The sequence below is a fragment of the Rousettus aegyptiacus genome, unplaced genomic scaffold, assembly GCF_014176215.1.
Source record: "Rousettus aegyptiacus isolate mRouAeg1 unplaced genomic scaffold, mRouAeg1.p scaffold_m13_p_4, whole genome shotgun sequence".
Classification (NCBI taxonomy): domain Eukaryota; kingdom Metazoa; phylum Chordata; class Mammalia; order Chiroptera; family Pteropodidae; genus Rousettus; species Rousettus aegyptiacus.
Window position 1 is genome coordinate 42,285,700 of NW_023416307.1, and position 21,699 is coordinate 42,307,398.

Genomic DNA, 21,699 nt, shown 5'->3' on the forward strand with positions numbered 1-21,699 from the left:
GAACGGGAATTGGGAATCAGGGACCAAGTTTAATATTTTTCGAAATACAGGATACCATACATTAAAACCCTGGGACGCTTTCTCCTTCTTCCTCAAGAAACGAGATTCCACGGCTGGTGGGGCAGGAAAGGAATGAGAAGGGAGTTGAGGGGCACAAATGTTCTGAAGAGGTATCTCTCAGCGCAGTGAAGTTATCTACACTAAATTATTCTCTATCAAAATTCAGATTAGGAAACTTGGGGTAGGCATTTCAGGGTCTGGTCTTTACTGTGGGCAGCCACATAGTATAAGAGACATCCCGCCTCTTTTCTACCTTTTCTATGGGAAATGGATAAAAGACCCTCAGTAAGTGCCCTTTCAGGCAATTACAAAGCACTTTCAGGCACTCAGCTGAAAAGTGTTTATGTAAGCTCAAGTCCTCCTCAGCCCCTCTGGAGAAGCACAAATATCAGCATCCTCTCACACAGCTGATATCTAGGGTTACCTCCTGAGAGGTTTCAAACTCTCTCACAAAAGGACAATCTGCCCAGGCCTGTTCTTTTTTTTAATAGGGAAGGGCCAATTTATACAGCAAGGGACAGGTTTTAGAAAAACTACTTACAGCAAAACACTAATGCAAATAGCCTCATTTGGGTTGTGAAGATTAAGAATAGGGACTAAGAAGAGCTCTTCAAAAAACTCTTGAGGAAATTACACTGGACTACTGTTAAGTTTTGTTTTGCTTTTTAACAGATTGTCCTTATACAGCCCTGGTCTAGCCCACACAGCCCTTTGGGGGGGGGGGCGGTATCTATGAGAGGCTAGCTGTTCATCAGAACATTTAGGGTGGGCACTACAGAGGCAAGTGAACCCCTAGGATCTGGCCTCATTCCCAGGTGAGGAGGCCACTCTGGTTTTAGGGTTGCTCAGAGGCTATGTTCTTTTTGGTATGTCCTGAGGTGTTCATTTGAAGAAGCAAGGCATTTGAGGAGAACCCATTGAAGGAGCTGCAGCCGCAGTGAAGCTACCCCACTGCTGAGTACCAGTCTGGGAAAGGACATGTATCCAACCGCAGTGGGAAATTAAATAGGAGAGAGAGGCCAAGGAGTAGAAAAATTACAACTTTGTCACTCTCATGTTAAAAGGTAAGCCTAAGCAAGAAATATCTGCGTTGTGGCAGGCAAACGCCCGTTCTTCAGGCCTGGAGTAAAGGCTGGAGCTTGCAGTAGAAGAGCGGGCAGAAATCTTCAAGGGGAAACGAAAGCCACAGCCCCATGAGAAACAGGAGATAAAAGGGTAATATCCTCAGATCAAGTCTCAACACCTCTCTCTACAAGGAAGCTAAACCACCCTCTCTTATTATCACTCTCTTTAGACAGCTATGGTCTAAAATGGGAGACTAAGAAAGGGGAGCGGATTCATTGGTCATTAGCAGCCCTTCCCCATAAACTCAGACCATCAGCCTGGCAGTTGGAGAGTTAAAGTCAGCACTTACAAGAAAACTCAAACCCCATTAAGCCCAGGCTCTGAGAACAGGGAGCAGCAGGGAAGCCAAAGGAAACTAATTTTGGAGGTTCTCCAAGCTGCCAATCACAAGCATATTTCTAACAGTCCCAGTGTTGTTTGAGGTGGTTGTTTTTCCACAGGCTGCACAATGGGGTCTGGTTATTCATTGAAAAAGTCTGCAAGGGAGCCCCGCCCTCCATTCACAACCAATTTGGAATGCTCCATTCAGCAAGAGGGGGACTCTGGAGCTCAGCTCTCTGGGGCAGGCGGAGCAGAGCCCAGCTGTCGCTGCAGGGACGCTTGCTCTCTCAGCTAGCTGTGTTTATGTAAGAAATTCAGACACTGCAGGCGCCTGCCTGCTCTGCACCCTCCCTAAGATTCAGATGGCCAAGACTCCGGCTGAAATCTGCAAGGGTATGCAAGTCTGTTAGAACTGAGGTCGGCAAGTGCCCTCTGGCAAAAGGGGAAATGCAAAAGAAAAATATCTTAGGCTGCCCAGTTCAGAATGTGACTGTAGCTACCAGCTGAGAGAAGCAGACTTCAGTGATATTTCTCCTGCCCTCGGGGGTGAGCTGGTTTTAGAGTACAGCTCTCTCTGGAAGCTGGTCTTTCCAGATTGCTTGTTTTCCATTCATTGCCAACAGCTACATCGGGTGCCACCTGGCTTCCTCCCCAAGGGACAGGGTCTCTGAAGACACTACTGGATTCTCTGGCTACAGAGGGGCTGGGGGTAGCTACCTATTATGAATAGTTTCACAGTTCCTTTTCCTGGTTCTGCATCTGAACTATAAGGTTTATAATTCCCTCTGAATGTCCATGAGACATCAAAAGGGTAGATCTGGGGTTGGAGGGTGAAATCTACTCCAAGGACAACACAAAGTACAAGGCTAAAAACTGGTTTGGTTTCTTAGAGGTTTTTTTTTTTTTTTTTCCCCTCCAAATCGTCAAAAATCACCCTGAGAGAGATCTGATGAAGCCAGTATAACCATTTCAGTTTATTTCAAGGAAAAGGATACTACTTTATGAAAATTAAATCTAGAAAATAAATTTTAGCTAATGGGTCGCTTCCTCTTCTTCCTAACATGTTGGGCTGTTTTCAAATGTTTACCTCTTCTCACTGCTGACCCTATTCCCACCCCCAGTTAACTCAGATGGTGACATGGGAAGCATTTCTCTTGAAGTGTTTCTGACCATGGAACTGGGTTTGATGCCTTGACTGTTCTCCAGAACTATCTCAAAACTCCAGGCCTTTTAAAAGCTAGATCTTATCCTGCTCCCTGAAATCTTGCACCTTCTGCCTTAACTTTCCCCTAGATGCTTCCTCCTTCTAAGTAGGGGAGCCCACTTTATTTGCTATGCAGGGTCCTTTTATGTGGGACCTAGTCCATTGACATCTGCCTGCCAAGCCCAAAGGTGTACTTATATTATGGTCACACACATACACACCCACTCACACATACACTATGGGCCTACTATTTTTGCCCATAGTTTATAATGAACCTCTTAGAGGGATAGGACAATGATAGAAACTGTCGACCAAAGCCTCTGGTAAATGAGCTTGATGAGTTCACAAAATGAATTTTTAAAAAAGCAACCTAATCTGGTACTGGCATCAGCATGCCTGGCGCTTGTCCAAGAGCTGGGAGCTGCAACATGACAAGACTGAACTCCTTGGATTCCAAGTGGAGAAGCACTGTGTGCCAGGGCACAGATGGGGCCCATGCTGCCTCAAGGGCAGCTGTGTGCCTGAGAGGGGCTGTTAGCTTCTGAGCCTGGATGTGCTTTACCACCATTAAAACCCAAGAAACATGTGGAGGGAACAGTCTCTTGGTAGAAATTCCATGACCAGTAACATTTTTTTCCGGGACTGAAATTAAAACAATGATACTGCTGGATGGTAGAAATGTCAGATTATACAAACCCTCAGCTTTATCATGCTACCCATGTCTTAATCTTGTAAAAGTGAAGCATGATGAAAAACAGGGGATAGATGGTAAGTTTTTGATTGATGCCTGGATTTCGCTACCTCTGGAATCTACCTACATGATAAGCCAGGCAGACTCAGATGTAATTCCCCAGCCCTAGTCTTTCTCTCCAAACACAAAGGACTGGAAACGGTACTAGATTTTATTAGAGGACCACGAGCAGAGAGACATCTAAGAGGCAGATCCATTGTTTTTAATAGCTTAACTAATTTAAAGTTAGATGAAAACAGAGTTTGCGTAAAAATATGGCTTTTAGATAAATGGGACTCTAGGTCTTGGTTTCTTAAGAGTCTCTGGTCTAAGAATCTTGGAGGTGATCAAAACAGGAAGGACTGATTTCAAAGCATTTAGCACCCTCTCAGTGGTCAGGTGTGGGCTAGCTAACAAAGACTGAAAGTAGCACTGTAAACCTAGATCAAATAATCTCTCCCCTCCGCGTTTTCCTCCTGCTTTCTTCAGCACTCTTCTCCCTACATCCCCACTACTGGCTCTTTAAAAGGATAAGCTAATAGCCTTGACTCCCTCAAGTCTCTCATTTTTAAAGTGCCTACTGTTTCTTTTCTTACCTTCCATAACAAAAAGACGTTTCGATGAACCTTTCAAACAGAAATGGCCCAAGACCACAGAGCAAGTTTCGCTATACCACCACTGGGTCCATAATGATGTATCCTCTCCAAGAGGAAGGCACTTCAGCTACTGTATCAACCTCATACACTGCAGGGGGTGGGCGAGGCTGGGGGGGCCAACAAAAAATCCAACTGCATAATCTCAATGTGTTTTAGGCTCAAGGGCTGTCCTAACAGTTAATCCTATTTCCCCAGCTATCTACTGCAATGTCTTTATGAAAAGTTAATTTCATCAGTTAATTAGCCAGTCCTTAGAAAATTACTCGTACTTTCTCCAGTCCAGCCGTTCCTTTTGAAACACATATCTAAAAAGAACACATCAAAGGAAAATAAGGTCACTCGAATATTTTTAAAAATTCTCTAAATTATATTTGGTATGAAGGCTGTAGTTTTAAAGTAAGATTTGATCATGCCTTTGCCCCAGCATAAAATATTTTAGTTATTTGAGATGCTGACAGGGAATATTCACAATATCACAACTGAAACAAGTAAGATAAAAAAAAAAATGAAATCGGTATTTAAAAAAATACTATTTATATATGCTAAAATCTAGTAATACTCTTAAGTGCCCAAGTACTCAGCTCAGAATAATGAATGTAATCCCCTCCCCACCCCACCCCAAATCTAAGCATTGAGTGTCAATCTTATCCATGATTTTGATTTATAGTTAATTCTGTAACAATGCGTAGTAAAAATGTATACACATCTATTGTAGTTTTGTGTGTTAATGCGCATATTTAGCTACACACACTTAGATAAGCACACATACACACACTCATTTACAATAATCAGGGTATATAACATAGTTTTACATATCTGCGTACATGTCGATGTCTTCTAGGAAACATGTCAGTTTTATAATTTTTCTGTTTTATAATTTCTCTTTTCCAAATCCTAGGTGGAAAAAGTCAAAGCACTTTAATAAGATATTTAATAAGTTTCTTAGGATCTAAGAATGAAGAGAACTGAGGTTTTGGACTAGGAGGCCAGCAGAGTCCTTAAGGCTCTCCTGAGGACCATCTTGAGGTATCTGAAATAACAAGGAAGAGCCTTGGGCACACCTGAGCATGCCAATACTCTGCAGCTTTGTGAGAGCTTCTTTAAGGATATTACTTTGTAATTTATTACTTATCATTTCACCTAATCCCTCCCTTTGCTCCAACCACTTGTCAGTCTCCCCAGCTATCTGGACCTTATGTATTATCCCCTCTGAAAATGAAGGGGGTAGGCAAGACTATCTCTACAAGGGACCTTCAGCTCAAACAACGTGGGAACTTCAGGGTTACTTCTCAGTACCAAAGGACAATGAGGAAGGCACTAGCAGAACCCCTATGGTCTATAGGTTTTACTTTCTATTCCCTTGAATTTGACCTTTAATAGTTTCCAGATAAGGAATACTTTATTAATTCTGTATTTGCGAGGTAAAGTGAAATCTAGACAGTTAAAAGCTGGGCAATTATAAAAGACTTATTAGAACAACGGTTTCATTTATTTAAATCACACTTATGGATAGGATGCCTATGAGTAGGAACCCAAATCTGGAACACACACACACACAAGATGGAAAATTAATCAAATCAGCATTAACAGGAAAGGTTGACTATTACCAGTGGCGGGCTACAGAAGAATATGTGTTACACACACTTCTGCTACTGCAGGGAAAAGGTTTGCTTTACCAGACAAGTCCAAGTGTGTTTCATACTTTATTGATTGGTCAATTCGCATCAACTTATAAGGTTTCATTAAATTTGAATGAGTTTCTCCCACTCCCCTGGAATAATCATGGGCTCTTCCAGAAGGTGACAGGAGTGGAGGCTAATCCTCCACCCAAGGCTGTGAGATGAGCTCACAAAGAGTTGGCCCAACCCTGGGCTCTCCCAGCTCTCATGTGTCTACACTGTCACTTTCAATGATGGTCAGACCAGTCACACATAAAAGCAAGGACAGGCGGATGAAGGCTACACCATCCGACATCTGTGTTCTTCCCTAACCTCTAAGGCAAATTGATCTACATGAATCTATCCTTCTCCAAGCTCCATCTCCAGAAGAGTCAGAGAGGGAGAAAGAATTATTAAATTATGTTTCAAGGCTACTCAACCATCTGTTTTATCCTTAAAAGATAGAAAAGCTCAACCTTAAGAAGTTAAAGCAAAAAGCAAACAAAGGAAAAAACACAGCACACTTGGTAAGCAGAAATATCTCCCAAAGCACCTCCATTTTAGGTATGGCAATTTAATTAAAGAATTTAGCACATTCTATTCGCTGAGCAGGAATTATTTCTAAGGAGACAAAACACATTTATTGATTCCTTCACTTTTGCCTATTCCTGCAGATAAATTTCTCTCCAAATACACACCCTGCTTGCTGACATCTTTCTCTAAAGAACACTCTGCTTCAGCACATGAAATCAATTTGAATGCAGTCATCTCACCTCCTTTTTAACTCTTTTGGGTTACAGAGAAACAAACAAAAGTGTCATAAAAGCATTTCAAAGAACCTCTGCCAAGAAAGCCACCTCCCAAACAGTCTGCAGTTTATGCTGCTCTGAGCAAGAACTGGAAAGGCTGGGCCAAACTGTCAACACAGAATAGAGTGGGATTACAAATTCTTTCTTTTACCGCTCGTGTGCTCACTCGCGCGCACGCACTCTCTCTGTCTCTCTCTCTCTCTGTCTCTCTCTCTCTCTCTCTGTCTCTCTCACGCACGCGCGCGCGCACACACACACACACACACGCACGCACACACTTTTGGTTATTCTTCATTTAGCCTTTCGGTGACAAACTTCCAAATCACTTGAAAGCAATCAAAGGGCAAAAATTAACATTAATGTACTTTCCTAAAGAAAACATCCACAGCAAGCTATGACAAAGCTAAGGTAACCATTCATCTGTGGGTTACAGTTTATTCTCTTTTAAAATTTCATGGCATTGCGCCTTGAATATAAGACCTATTATTAAAGAATGTTTAGCTGGTACCTCTGATCTTTCATTTAAGGATTTAGAACACCCAGCTTTTACTGAGACTCAAAGATACCCTCTCTCCCAGTGGCATTTTCTCACACACACACAAACACGTGTGCGCACACACACGCACACACACAATAAAACAAAGCTGGGAAGAATTTGTTGGTACAAAATGAGAAATCGAATCCTTCCCTGGCTCAGGTGCTTGCTAGTATAAACTATGACTAAGAGACATAAATTTTTCTATGATGCAACTCTCAAGAGAGACAGCATTTTCTCCAGGCCTCTCTTAAACCTGCTCATTCGCCAGTGACTAATGCTCTCTAGAGCTGCCCTGTGCTGCTCAAATTTCATCAGCCAGCTTTGTCCTTGATAGCTCTGCCTGGACCATAAAACCTCCCAAAACCTGTTGAGGATAGCTCTGAAAGATCAGTGCAAAGCTAACCATGCCCCTGGCCAGCTCAGAGTTATCTTTTGAGCTTCCCACTGCATTTGTTATCTCAATGATAGGAGCACTTAAGGACCATTTTTTTTTTTGAAAAAGTGTTTACTCTTTTCTGAATGATAAAGTCCTAATAACTACATGAAAAATAGGAGTAAATCAGGTCACCCTGTGACCACCCTTTATCGACTTAAAAATAGACATAAAATTGACAACATGTTGGGTGAAGCAAGAATTAACTGGAATCTTCCATTAACTATTTTCTGTACCTTTAATAGAAAAAAAAATGTCAGGCTCACGATTTGTATCAAGGACTTAATTTATAAGACAAACAAAAATCATTGTAAGATAATGCCTGCTTAATGGATATTTGGTCCAACACGTTATAATGTTAATTAATTTTAATTTTGCGCTTGAAGCCTAAAGAAAATAATTTTCTTAGGCAAAAAGAAATTTAGGATCAAATTTCATTCAGTAAATCCTATTTGCAATATAATAAAAGCACTTTAGAAATAATTTCAATAAGGAATGAAACAAATGTTTTGGGGTTAACTAGGAATTATTAAAAGAGACAAAACAAGTTCCACTGTCCAAATATGCTGCCTACAGCTGAAAAGAGCAATCTAGACATGGATGATCCAAGACCAAACAATTTCAGAACAAATGAGCCACCACAAGAAAGGTACTTACAGTTATCAGACTGAAAATCTGGGACAAACTGTTCATCATCAGGAACTTGTGCTGGAAAAGAGATTTTTATTTTAGACTTTTAAGTTTTATTAAAAAGCACAGTAAAATGTTTTATATGGAAAATAGGACAGCCAAGAAACTTGCCTTCAGCTAACCAAGCCTCTTGAAGTTGACTGAGATCCTGAAACAACTCTGGAATTGAAAACAGAAGACAGCAGAATGAGAATTCCTCTGCTAGGAAAAAGAGGAAGATTCTGTGTGCTGCTTTCACTGGGAGCCATGTGAGGAAGCCACAACAGAGGGGAAAGCTTCACTACCTTCAGAATCATGAGCCAGATCTGTGTCCAAAAACTTCCTCTTTCTGTCAATCACAGGCCGCCCTCTACATTCCTCTGTTCGAGATTTCTGAAAGAAGCCAACAGACAGTGTAGATTTGAGTGTAATAAAGGGGCCCAGAGAGGGTAGTCACTAAATCAATAAAAAAACTCAAATTTGAAGAGGGAGGACAAAACAAACCAAAAGCCACATAAACTTACCCCTGGGACCATAAAAGGGACTTGCTGATCATAAAACCCATCCATGGTGCTTCCAATGTCTCTAGTATCACTTTGAAAGGTTTCAGCATTGAGTAATTTCTGGGGGGAAAGGGGTCCTCCTGTAATATGAATTTTAAGTGAGAGGGAGAAAAAGAAATTAAGTAATTTTATACTGTTCTTTCTTTAGGGCCTGTGCAAATCACTACCTTTCCTTGAGGTACTTAAAGCCCACTCAACGTGTACGCTTTACACACTAAAGCTAGGCTTAGTGGTATCATAGGGTTATAGTATGCTTGGTACCAAATCCATTTGCTGACTCATTCTTTTTCTTGCTCTCATTAAGAATATAGGTTTGCTACTACTATCTGTCTTCTATTTCTTTAAAAAGGATCTTATTTTCATTACAAAAGGGTGATTTTAAGATTTTCTCTAACAGAAGATTCTCCGGGGTATTTGTAGTGTTAGGGGTTTTTTAAGAGATAATTTAATTTTGACAATACAGTGACAGGAAGTAGAGAAACTGGGTTTAAGCATTCCAAATTATTAGCAATTAAGAATCTGACATACATAGTGTTCCTAAAAGCATTTTGTAGGTCACTGGTAAAACATTATATATAGTTGCAGGAATATATCGATCAGAGGTATACTCATCTTCATACAACTCTTTATTATAACCTAAACCTTCTATCCAAACAGGTGTCATTTCCGTAATGTCAAAAATAATCACCATGGCAACTTATGGAGCTATCTGTGATGCTTCCAACTTCTAAAAGAATAAAAATAGCTATGAAAGTAATGGATGAAAGAAATTAAATTCCACCGCACACATTTGAAATACATCTCCACCATAGATCCTTTTTTTTTTTTAAGCATTAAAGCAAAAGACTCATGACAAGAAAATTCAGTTTGTTTCTTAATTGTGAAGTCAATTTTTCCTCAAACATTCCAGAAAACAAAATTAAACTGTTTCAGTACTGTTAAGTCTTGGGGCTGGAAAGGTTGGGGGTCAAAATGGAGAGGAGGGAACTATTTCTAATTTGGGAGGATCAGCTCTAAGCAATGAGAAATGCTTAAGAATAATTCTTTTATCTAACTTGTATACAAATTTTAAATTGGGAACTTTTCTCAGTGGGCAATTCCATCCAATTTGTTTTTCACACTGTGTGAAGCATATCAAATTTTGTAAGTGAGCAGGATGCAAGGAAACCCTTCACAGCCAGGCTCCTCTTCGCACGTTGGCCCAAGTAATCCGATCTTTTCAAAGTCAAAGAGAAACAGGGAGAGAAGCAGAACTAGACACAATTCATAACTTCCCAGAAAAACACTCCCACTAGCCTGGAGTGATGCGTGCCTTCTAAACAGCGCTTAAAAACGTTCAGAATAAAGCCTCTTTCTCAAATGTCACCAACTCGTATACAAAATCTGAGAATCATCAGCACTGAGCTGAGGGGCATAAAAACAAATCTTCCGCAGCCTTAAACAACCTGACCGATTAAATCGTGGCCTTAAAAATTCTGCAAATGTCTGCTAGGGGAAAGGGACAACGACTAGCAGATCAGAGGAGTAGATATTTTCAGTCTCATGTTGAAATACGTTGCAAAATACCTCACCATGAAGAGCAAAAGTATTTTATTAATTATATAAAACAATGAGGCTGCCATAAGCGATCCCAAAAGAGGCACTGAGGATCTTTAAAGCAGCCCTCAGAGTTCAAGGGCTAGAAAAATCGTGTACAAAGTATAATTTTTTTTTAAGCCTGAAGGAGAAGCCTTGAGTTCATCCAAGAGTTTAAGCCACTTCCTTTGTGCCCCCCTCCTTCCCCCGGTGCCCCCAGGAAAACTTTAACACCGCGCCGAGGCCCCTCCCCCGCGGCGCACAGCGGGCCTGGTTTTATGAATGGGCGAGCGAGCCGCGGCCGCCACATCAGGTAAAGGCTGTAACTGGATCCCTCGCGCTGGGCCCCATTCAGAAAACAAGACACACTTCCACCCAATTCCCAGCTTTCCCCATTCATGAAAACTCCTTCGGGTGTGCCCCCGCCCCCACTCCCAACGCACGCCCAGCCTCCAACGCAGGCCCCTCACCCCAGCGTTTTAGAAAGAAAGCTCAATGCTTCATTCACAAAAAGGGAAAGGAAAAAAAAGCCGCAGGGAGCAACAAGCCAACGAAAGAAACCCGCTTCATTCATAAAGTCACCCACATTCATAAAAACGAGCTGCAGCGCCGGGCGCTACCAACCGTCCCCAATTCCTCCTGCCCCTCAAAACCTCCAACTAGCTCTCCTTGGCACCTCTCCTCAACCAGGAGTTCGGTTCCCCCCAGGTCTCCCCTCCTCTGAAAATGCAGTCAGATCCGTAATCCAGCGGGAGGCTCCAGCATCTCTCCATCCCCCCTCCGCACCCGTTTTTCTCCCCACCGTCCCCAAGCCGCTGTTCTGATGCTCCCTGATTTCTCCAGAATTGCTGTGCAGCCTGACACTCTCAGTCTGCTGCGGGTGCAAGTGGGAGGAACTGGGTGCCCACTTTCCACAACCTGAAACTTGCAAGGCCTTCATAAGTTCCGGGCCGACCCCAACCCCGCAGGCTGCACATGCCTATGTCACTTAACCTTTCCCGGTGCTCTGGGGGCATCACCTCTCAAAAATTCCACCTAAGCTGCTTTCGACCCCCTTCTCGAGACTGCAAAACTCTGCCAATCATCTCTTCTCGCGAGCCTCCAAGTCTCCTTGGGGCTCTCATATCTCCAGAGACTGTAAAGGCCCGCAACTCCACGGCCCCCATACCCACCCCGGAGCTCCCGCACCTCGCGCTCCCGCGCGCCTCCCCCGCAACATGCGGAAACCCGCTCTCCGCGCGCTCCGGAACCGTTAGCCGCCCCCGCCCAAAGCCTCGCAGGAACCGAACCGGACCAAGCCGCGGGAGGAGGGTGCGATCAGCTTTGGGGGGGGGGTTCAGTTCAAATAGGAAGTGCACCCCAATTTGAAGATTTTGAATCAGCCGGTGAACTCTCGGGCCTTTCGTACGGGTTCCTGAACATACAATCCCATGCCTCCCCCGCCCCTTCCCAGCGCCCCCTTGCTGTCCCCTCACCTGAGGCGGCTGCTCTCCTCCCCTGGCAGCGGCCCCGGGCGCAGGCGCGCTCACGCACGCGCGCACCGGGCCTGGGCGCCTAAGCAAATGGCTGGGCCGAACCGCTCTGGGGACGCTGAACCGCTCTGCTCACCAGCCGCTGGACTCTGCGCCGCAGCTGCCAACCAGGCTGGAGCGCTGGCCCGGCCCCCCGCAGCCCGCTGCTCCGCCCGCCACTATTGGCCCATGGCCCTAGCACAGCCGCATTCTCATTGGCCCGAGGCCCCTCCTGCGATTGTCCATCACCTCTTGTTTATCCTGACTGCGGACAAATCCAGTCAAGCCGCCCCATCAATTTCGGCTTCTATTGGTCAAGAGCGCGTCCTTTCCCACCCCCTCAGAAGTCTGTTTTACATAATTTATGCACCGGGGGCCATTGGCCAATCAGCACAGGCTTGTTTATATAATGAATGTAAGGACGTTTTTCATTCATAAAAAACGCGACCTGAGGGGGAAGCTTAGCTGAGTCAGTGAAGCACTTAAAGGGACCGAAAGCCAGAGGAGCCGCAGTTACTTCTCTCCCCGCAGCTCTCCCAACTTTTCACTGAGGGGCGGCTCTTTCCCCTTCCCCATTCACCCATTCTCCCACTAGCAACGCCACTGCCAGGACTGGGCCGCTGGTCGCCCCAGAGGGTTCGCAGCTGCAGCGCCAAGCAAAGTTATCATTTTAGAATTCAGGCGAAAGGAATTCGTCATTCCACCCAGAGAAACTCGCTGACCGACCTGGGCGTTCGGCCCACAGAAACACAGAAAACGGAAACGCAGCCCTCTAATCTTAGTTACCTTTAAGAGAGGCCTTAATTTCCTTTAACCAGGTTTCCAGTGGGGGAAGAATAAGCAGTATCTCCCTCTAAAATCGGAGCTCTCAAGTTGATTTTAGTTACTATTTTATTCTGGCAAGGCCTAAGGCTGAACCAAATCCCGTTTTATCCTCATGTTTAATTGCCGTTTATAACCTCCGCCACAGTGGGGTTTGGACCCAAGATGAGAGAGGGTCGGCGCTCAAAGAAATCCTCTCTGGGGACAGCACCAGTCGACTGACCTAGAAACGTAAATCCCTCTGAAACGGGCTTGCAGAGTTAGCTCGCCTGCCTCCCTCCCGGGGCTGCTTGTTTTCCATTTAAGTGTTGAATGCAAGATGGTGCATTTGCGAATTAGATCCCGTGCAGCTGGGAACGACGAGAAGCTACTCTGCTTGCCAAACGATGGGGCACTAACTGCAATTGCTGAGATTCTTAACAGGGTGTTCCAGGAAACAAATAAATAAGCAATCCTCTCTCAGCTCCTCTCCCTGTGCCCCCTGCTGTGAAGGCCGAGGGGAGGCTCTCTGCTCTCCACCTAGATACTGGGGCTTGTTGGGGAGCTCCGTTTTGTTGGCTTGCCCTGCCATTCACCCAGTGTGCCAGCGTCGGGAAGGAAAAACGCCTAGTGTTAGGGGAGAGAGTCTCTAATAAAGGGGCCCCAGGGTAGGGAACACCGGGGCTGCTCCCTAACCCCACCTAAGGGATGCAGTGCTAATTTTTTAGGAAAAAAAAAAATTAAGCAAAATTTGCCTGCTTTCTTTTCTGCTTCCATTTGTGTATCTTAAACAGAACTAGCAGGCACTTTGTAGTTTATGGCCCAAGAAATGTGGGAGTCTCCCTAAGGAACCTGGAGTACCCGATTGAGTCCTGGGCCCAACACAACAAGGCATGAGCTATTGACTTTGCTAGAAACTGGAGTACACATAAGTAGATGAGTGGGAAAATGCTCAGCACTTTTAACAGTTCTGTGATAGTTAATTTTTCTAGTAGAGCATTTTGCTACTGGCCCCATCTCCACTAAAGTTTTTCCTTAATGCTTCTCTTTATTCCCCAGGTAGGGCCATTTCTGTTTGGTAGCTGGAGGTGTTACACTTGTCCAGTTGTGCCGCCAGCGTGTTGCTGACAACCCTGAAGGCTCTATCTCTCCAGCTAGACTTAGGGCATGGGTTAGTTTCCTTATCTTCCCCTTCCCCAGCTTGTCTGCCCTCATCTCATCTGATCTTATCGTGCTCTCTGATCTAGTTTCTCCAGAAGGGCTTTCCTAGTCCTCTTTGCTTAAATCTGTCTCAGGCTCCAGCCCTCCTCCAGAGGGCCTGCAGTCCACAGGGCCACATGTCTTTACCGTATAAGCCGTAGCACATCAATCACACTTTACAACTCTGCCTACAGGGAAATAGTGTGGGACACTTCACAGAGACTTTGTCTGTGGGGTTGGTTGGACTTGATGTCTGGAGTGTGACTCTTGTGACCTTTGCCTCAAGCCAACTCTCTCCAAACCACCTTGGGAAGAGAAGTCGGATATTTCTGGATTAAGTAATGATAAATAGTAGCTAAATTTGGAGCATAGGAGGAGTTGGGGGATGGATTTTTATGAGCTGGTCATCACAGACATAAGATCACATGTAGTGATTTACACCAGAATAGAGTGCTCGCCAATTAATTATTTAGCCTTTCAGTAAACTTTTTTTTTTTTGTACTTAATACTCAACTAGAGCCCGTGCTAGGCAAAAAAGTTACAGAGATGAATACATTCCAGTCTGTGTCTTGGAGGATCCTATAATTTATTGGATAATTTCAGCAGCTGAAGTTTACTAAGCATGTAATGTATGACTAGTTCATTCCACGTATAATTCTCTATAGATTATCTTATTTAATCCTCATAATAATAGCACTAAAGTTGACTCTACAAGTACTATCTGCATTTTATAGACAAGAAACTGAGGCTAAGTAACTTACCAATGGTCACACAGCTTGAAGGTTACTGAAGCTGGCTAAGCCCTAAGACAGGAGACCTAGCATGTACTTCTGTTGTTCAGAAAATACCATTGGCACCCCACTTATTCAATAAAGGACAGAACTGGTTGAAGTTACAGGCAGGCAGATTTTAGCTCAGTATAGTATTAGGAAGGATTTGGGAATGTTTGGAGTGCCCCGATGAACAACTGCCACTGGTAATGAGTCTGTCACAGGACACGTTTTACAGTAAGATTTAGGGAGAGTGCAGAGGGCCTACTGCACTGAGTAGGATAGACAAACTCAGAAGATTGCTCCAGCTCTAAGAGTATGTAATTCTGAGAATTTGGACCTTGTGATGGACAGAGAGTTCAGGCCCTGCGCCCAGGAACCTGGGCTCTGAGCAAGATGTGCGGGTATAACTCAGGATGACTTACCTAGCCAGACGGACTCCTGGGCCTAGAGCTACTTCCTTATTGTTAAGTGTTTATGCTGTCTTCTCTCCATGCCTCTTTTTCTTCTGCTTCTGCTTAATGACTTACCTTTCCTACTCCCATCACCATCCCACTCCCCATCTTCTTTTATTATCTTTGTCTTTATGAGAATTGTGTCAGTATTTAAAAGTTCTTTGTTTAGTACATTGAGTCTTTCCTCCTAAGAACATTGCTTACATTGAAGGTTTTATGTTCTAATACACCATTCCCTCTACTCCAGGAGAGAAACAGGACTGGAAAAGATAACAAAAAGAGACACCTGCCCTCTGGAACATTCATCTTGTGTCATTCCAGCCTTTGTCCTCTGGCAGCAGCAAAACTCACTCAATCACAATAGGATAACTAACCTCTTGTTCTTCCATTTGCAATGTGTCTTCAGAGAAACAACATAGAAGGATACAAAAAGTCTCCTGCCCCTTTGGAGGACCACTTTTAAAGTTTTCCCCTAAAATCTCAAAAGCAAGTTAAAGTGTAAAGCAGGCAGGGCTGCCGTGAGCTGATCACCAAAATGGCAGTGGGAAGTGTGGCAGCGTTACATTCTTGGTACCTCACATTAAGAAAACGCCTTTTATTCCTCTGTTAGAAATGCTGTGTGTGGTAAGTGACAGCCTTTTCTAGAGACTAGGATATGGGCTACGTCCCCCCACCCCACCCCTGGGGGCCTTTCCATACTGTGAGAATGAAAGGACTTGAGGACAGCTCAAAAAGGTCTCCAAATGTTTTTCTCGTTTTCAAGAGATAAAAGATTCTATCTGGCTGTCACATCTTCCTTTCTAAAATTCAGAAGTAAATATTCTAAAAACTGAGGAAAGGAAAGAATCTTTTAGAGTCACTATCTCTTTAATCAATTAGGGGCCATATTGTCTTCAGAGTTCTTTATAGCAAGGGAATAATAATAACTGACATTTACTCAGAGCTTAATGTGAGCCAGACACTTTCCTAAACACTTCATATATATTAGCACATTTAGTCCCCACAACAGCCCTCTGAGGGAGCTACTGTTATTATATCACCTCCACTTTTCACAAATGAAAAAATTTAGGTACAGGAATGTTACAGAAATTGTTCCAAGTCACATAGCTAGCACAGAGTAAGGAAGGGGCCCTCCCTGGAGCCCGGCCATTAACCACTCTGATGGGAAGCCCTGGGTGCTTAATGACCACAGCCCACACTGTAAGAGCACTTTACCGTGCCAGACCCTTTAGGGGCTTTGCTTATATTAACCCACCTGATCCTCCTAACAACCCTATAATGTAGATACCATTATTATCCCTATTCTATAAAAGAGGAAACCAAAGCACAGGGAGGTCAGGTAACTTGGTCAAGATCACATAGCTAGTAAGAGTTGGAGTCAGGAGCCCAAAGCAGATATTGAACAGAGTTCTTGATCCGAAACACTTTACTATGTGGTCTTAGTTCCTGCCATCTTCCACTCAATCAATTTCCCTCATATTGCCTTGGGGCTCAGGCTACTTACTTGCCGTTCCCATGAGAGTCCAGTGGTTCCTTGGGAATGTGCTCCAACAATTCCAGCCAGACTTCTAAATTATTATCCAAGGCAGCTAGAAAAATCGTTAAGCCATTTTAGAACAAGAATGGAAATTACCTTTACTGAGCATCCCCTATATGCCAGGCTCTGTGCTAGACCCTTTACATACATTGTCCTATTTAGTATCCCCAGTCCTTCCTGGGGGTGGTAATAACCCAGTTTGCAGATGTTTAAACTAATGTTTAAACTGAGGGTCAAAGTGAGGTTAAAAACTATGTTTGAGGTTTCACAGTTAGGAAGGAGCAAGCCAGGCCTCTGACCAAATGCATGTTCTGGACCCTCTGACCTTCTGACCCACTGGCCTAGTGGGGCCTTATTCCTTTTCCTGCTCCTTTCCGGAGTTTGAGGACATCCTCTCTCCTGCCTTCTTCTCCTAACTCTCAATTCTAAGATTTCATCAAGAAAACCTGGCAGTACATGTTATATTTAGAATTCCGATGGCTGAGAGATTTCTTCCTTAAGCAACAAACCTAAATAAACAATAGGGTTAAAATCTTTGGAAACTTCCCATGGCTTCCTATTGCCTTCAGAAAGGAGTCCAGCTCTGCAGCAGGATCTACACTGTGCACTGGTGACCCTGAAGTCTCTCCTGAGCCTCTTGGGCCCTTCGGTCTGGCTGTGCAGGACAGAGCCTCCTTTCCTTGAGCCAGTCACACGCTGCCAGCATCCTGCTCCACCGCTGAGGCCCATGAGGGACTCTGCCTGTCCCACTGCCTCTCGCTGCTGGGCTTTTGGGGCATCCCATGTCTGCTCTTTAGAGCTTTCCTGCTTCTTTTCCATGTTTCATTGCCAATCAGAACTTCTCCATACATTAATAACATGCTTTCTGGCAGAAAGGGGTGAAGGGTTAAAGAAATACAAATTAGTAGTTGAGAGATAGTCGTGGGAATGGGAAACACGGCACAGGGAATGCAGTCAACAGTAATGTAATGGCTATGTGTAGAGCTAGATGGGTGACGGAGTAATTGGGGGGATCATTTCATAAACTATATAAATGTCTAACCAATGTACTGTTTACTTGAAACTAGTAATAAAATAAAATGCTTTAAAAAAAGAACACACTTCTTCGGCAGCCTCTTGTGTTCACTATAATTTTCTGCTTCTGATTTGCCATGGGCTTGAAAGTCAGCAAACCAAGTGAGTTTCAAATGGGCGTAGATGGGTTCTGAGAGCTAAAGGGACCCCTCCAATGAGGAAGTAGATGAACTTGAATGTGTAGACTTGGCAAAATCTATTTTGACCGTTCAGAGTCCTCTTTTGCTTCCTTTTACACTCTTAGTGGAAGTTTCATGTGGCCAGGGGTTAAACTTGCGGCAACATGCTTAGATTTTAGCCCCCAAAGTTTGAGTAGTAGGCTAACTCAGAACTTGCTTGACTTGAGCTATGAAAGGCCTCACTTTGGCATTGCTCCACAGCCCCACTAGAAGCCTAGACGTGGGGCTGGTGGGGGTTGGCGGTTGGAATGTGGATTCTCTCATGGGCCTGCTGAAACATGGCAGCTGGAGAGCGGTGGTAAGGAGGCTGGTTCGGCAGCTTTGGCTCGGTTTGTAAGCACCCACCCCCACTTCAGCTCTGTCAGCCTTGTGGAGGAGGCTGTATTTACCTTGAGTTGGACAAAGGGAAGATCAACCATGCTCAACTGGTAATAGAGCCCCCAGGTGAAATGCTCCAGCAGTGAATTCCATCACTTGGCTTTAGGCTTCAAATGGGGCATCTAGCCTGCCTTTCTAACCTGAGGCAGTCCTCCCTCCTATTGCTACCTGAAGCCAGTGTTTAAAAGTAAGTAGATGGCCTCTTCTGTCCCTCCCCCACCAGGATTCCTCCTAATCATCTGTCTCTGGTCCCTTACCTCTGGGGCATAACTCAGCTTGCACTTAAACCAGACCCTACCTGAAAACCTCTCCTCATCCCTTCTCCTCTCCATTCTCTGCATTTTCTCCCACTAAGAAGCCTAACTATGGGGCTGGAAATGCAAACGTTGAGAACAGAATCCCATCCCAAGAAAGCTCTGACTTCTCTGCAGTGCTCTCAGGTCCGGTCTGTTTCTATCTGCACTTAGGGTCTGCCTTGGGGCAGGACACAGGTGCTTCTAAAACCACTAAGGACTACAGCTAGCTGCCGTCTCCCACCACTGTTCTCCAGCTGAATAGGAGGCTAGAAGGTTGGCATCTGACTTAAGAGGGATTTTCAGTTTGATGTTAGGGAATGCTCGGGCATCTCAATGCGGCCTATTTTGTGTTTACTTTTTGTTGAAGTATAACATACACACTGGAGAGTACACAAATTGTGTGTGAAACGATGAATTTTCATAAAGCAAGTACCTCTGTATATCTAGTACCCAGATTACAAAACAACATTATCAGCTCTCCTCTCCCGAAGACCCTCTTAAGTCCCATTCTAGTCATTAACTTCCCCTCCCCACTCCCCACAAGGATAGCTACCATCCTGGCGTCTAGCAACACAGAAAAATTTTGCCTGTTTTCGCACATTATATAGATAGAATCACATAGTACATACTCTTTTGTGTCTGGCTTCTTTTCTTCAACATTATATTTGGAAGAGTTATTCATTTTGTAGTATGTGGTTGTGTTTCATTTATTTTCTTTGTTATATAGCATCTCATTGTATGACTATATTACAAATGATTTATTCATTTTACTATTAATGAACATTTGAATGGTTTCTGGTTTTTACTTTATTAATGCTGTTGTTATGAATTTTCTAGTGAGGCTCTAGTATGTGTCTTTTGGTAAACATCAACCTAATTTTGATTGGTTCATTTAAGACATAGTCGCAGGATTCATTTTAATGGTTTATTTCTTTGAAAATTGACAAAAATCTCAACACCATAGAAATGCCCAGAAATGTATGGAATGGAAAATAAAAGCTCCCACATTACCTCCTAGCCTGTATCCATTCTCCAGGATCATGTACTAGTAATAGTTTCTTATGCATCGTTCTAGGTATTTTCTATTGCCTAGACAATCATATTTCAGTATCTGCCTTATACTCTTAAAAAACACAAATTGGTTTTTTACCACACTGTATTTCTGTCTCCCCACCCCCACCCCTCCACCACCACCCCCTCTAGCACTGTAGAGTTCCAGCAATAAGAAGATGAGAGCATTTGGCCATGGAAGGTGAATGGCTCTTCCCTCCTGTCAGATGAGGCTGGGCTATCACTTTTTAATAGGACCTTTTTAAGGTAAGACACGTGGGAGTTTACACAGCAGTAAATTTCATTTCTACTTTTATAAACATTTGCTGAGGGCCTAGTGTCCTCAGCATGAGGTTTGTCCCAGAAGAGTTCCCAGTCTGATGGGGGGTGGGTGAAAGGCACAGGAACAAATAGCTACTATATAGTGTTTACAGGTGTTGTAATAGAGGCCTGTAAATGGGTTCTGGTAGTACAAATGAAGGAGCAATGCGTACTTCCTGTTAGGGTCAAGGAAGGCATTAAGAGAGTTGACATTCAGGCAGGCCCTTGAACAATTAATTACTGGGACTTTACCGGGCAGAGCCATGAGAGAAGGGCCTTTTAGGCAGAGGAACAGCACTCACAAACATATGGAGGCTTGGAAGTAACTGGCATGTCCAGGGACTGGCAATTGCTCATGTGTGCTAGACTGTATGATATAAGAGCCTGGAGGAGACATGACTGAGAGGGAACTAGAATGGATATTTGACAAACAAGATCTGGAGCCTTACACATTCATTAGAAGGGTGACCTTTCATACTTTGGAATCATGGGATACATCTCATAGGTGTTAAAAACAATCAACCAAAAGACACAGAAAAACTGCTTCCAACAGAATATTCTCTGTGATGCTATTGATTACGGCATATATCACATTGTTCGTATGTCTGTGTTCCCCATGGGACAAACTCATCTAATAAGGACACTCTTGGATGCTTATCTCAATTACCCAGACCCAAACACAGCATTTGGCACTTAGCAGGTGGTCACGGAAGAATGAATAAATATATGAATGAGCAAGTGATTTCTATTGCACAGCAAAACACTGTGCTTAAGAAAGGAGGTGGCTGGGTTACCTTCTCTGTGGATTTGCCTAACTTCTGCTTGCCCACATGGTGGGAGAGGAATGAGGAGCTAGTTACTGGCCTTTGCAGTGGCTTAGGGCTCCTGCCAAGGGAAATGCTTCATTTCCTTAGCAGCAATACTTGGGCCCTGGGACATTAAGTTTCATTTCAGCCAGATTTGGGATGGCATGGAGCTTGGTGGGACCTCATAGCCTCATCTCAGCTCTCAGTAGCTCAGAGGAATTCATAGCACACCAAAATGCCTAAATCTCCCATTTCCACTTCTGAAATCCAGGCCTGTGCTGGAGGAGATCAGCCCTCTCACTGATTCATTCAACCTGGATCCTCTCCCACAGATGCCCCCTTATCTTCAGGGCTGGCGATCTTGAACAGGTTGAAAGAATCACTTTCTATTTCTCCTCTGGCCTGCCCGCTCCAACTAAGTGTGGCCAGCTCCCTAGGACAGATCCCAGTGCCACTGGAGGGTCTCCTTCAATCAGCCAAGAAAGATCAACATTTTGGCCTGATTGCTGAGGAAATTTTCTTCATCAAGTAGCATTTGGGTTGGGAGAATTTCATATGTCCTTTGACTTGAACCACTTTTGAAATTTTTCCTCAATCTTGTTTGCTGCTTTCTCCACAAACCAATTACTTTGTATATTTATCTGGGTTTCATCTGGAACTTCCCACTTAGGAATGTTCATCCCGAACCTGGACACTGACCTCAAGGCCTGTTCTAACAGGGTCTTCTCAGCCACAGTAGAATGTAAAAGCTAAATATGGTCTTCCTCTTCCTCCTTATGTGTTAAAACTGTCTTCAATGACAAGATGTAATTTTTCATTACAGGATTCATGTTTTACCCTTTCCAACCCACACATTCCCAACTGGAATGCGAGTAGCATTCATTTACTATGTGTACACCTTGCAAATGTAAATGGTAATGAGGTAATCCATATGGTAATATGGTAATAGCTTTATAGACTCATGTCTGGAAGAAGCTCTT

At 43.9% G+C, this 21,699-nt stretch overlaps 1 protein-coding gene across 1 annotated transcript in view; it reads right to left on the reverse strand.

Moving 5' to 3' along the window:
* The window catches only part of ETV5 (ETS variant transcription factor 5), a 53,722-nt gene extending 41,746 nt beyond the window's left edge, over positions 1 to 11,976 (reverse strand). The window contains exons 1-5 of the mRNA XM_016159744.2: positions 11,817 to 11,976; positions 8,728 to 8,846; positions 8,509 to 8,596; positions 8,336 to 8,383; positions 8,192 to 8,242 (exon numbers count right to left, since the gene is read on the reverse strand). Of these exons, the coding sequence (XP_016015230.2) occupies positions 8,192 to 8,242; positions 8,336 to 8,383; positions 8,509 to 8,596; positions 8,728 to 8,772 (232 nt within the window). The 5' untranslated portion in view covers positions 8,773 to 8,846; positions 11,817 to 11,976. The remainder of the gene's footprint in view (positions 1 to 8,191; positions 8,243 to 8,335; positions 8,384 to 8,508; positions 8,597 to 8,727; positions 8,847 to 11,816) is intronic.
* Positions 11,977 to 21,699: the final 9,723 nt, after the last annotated feature.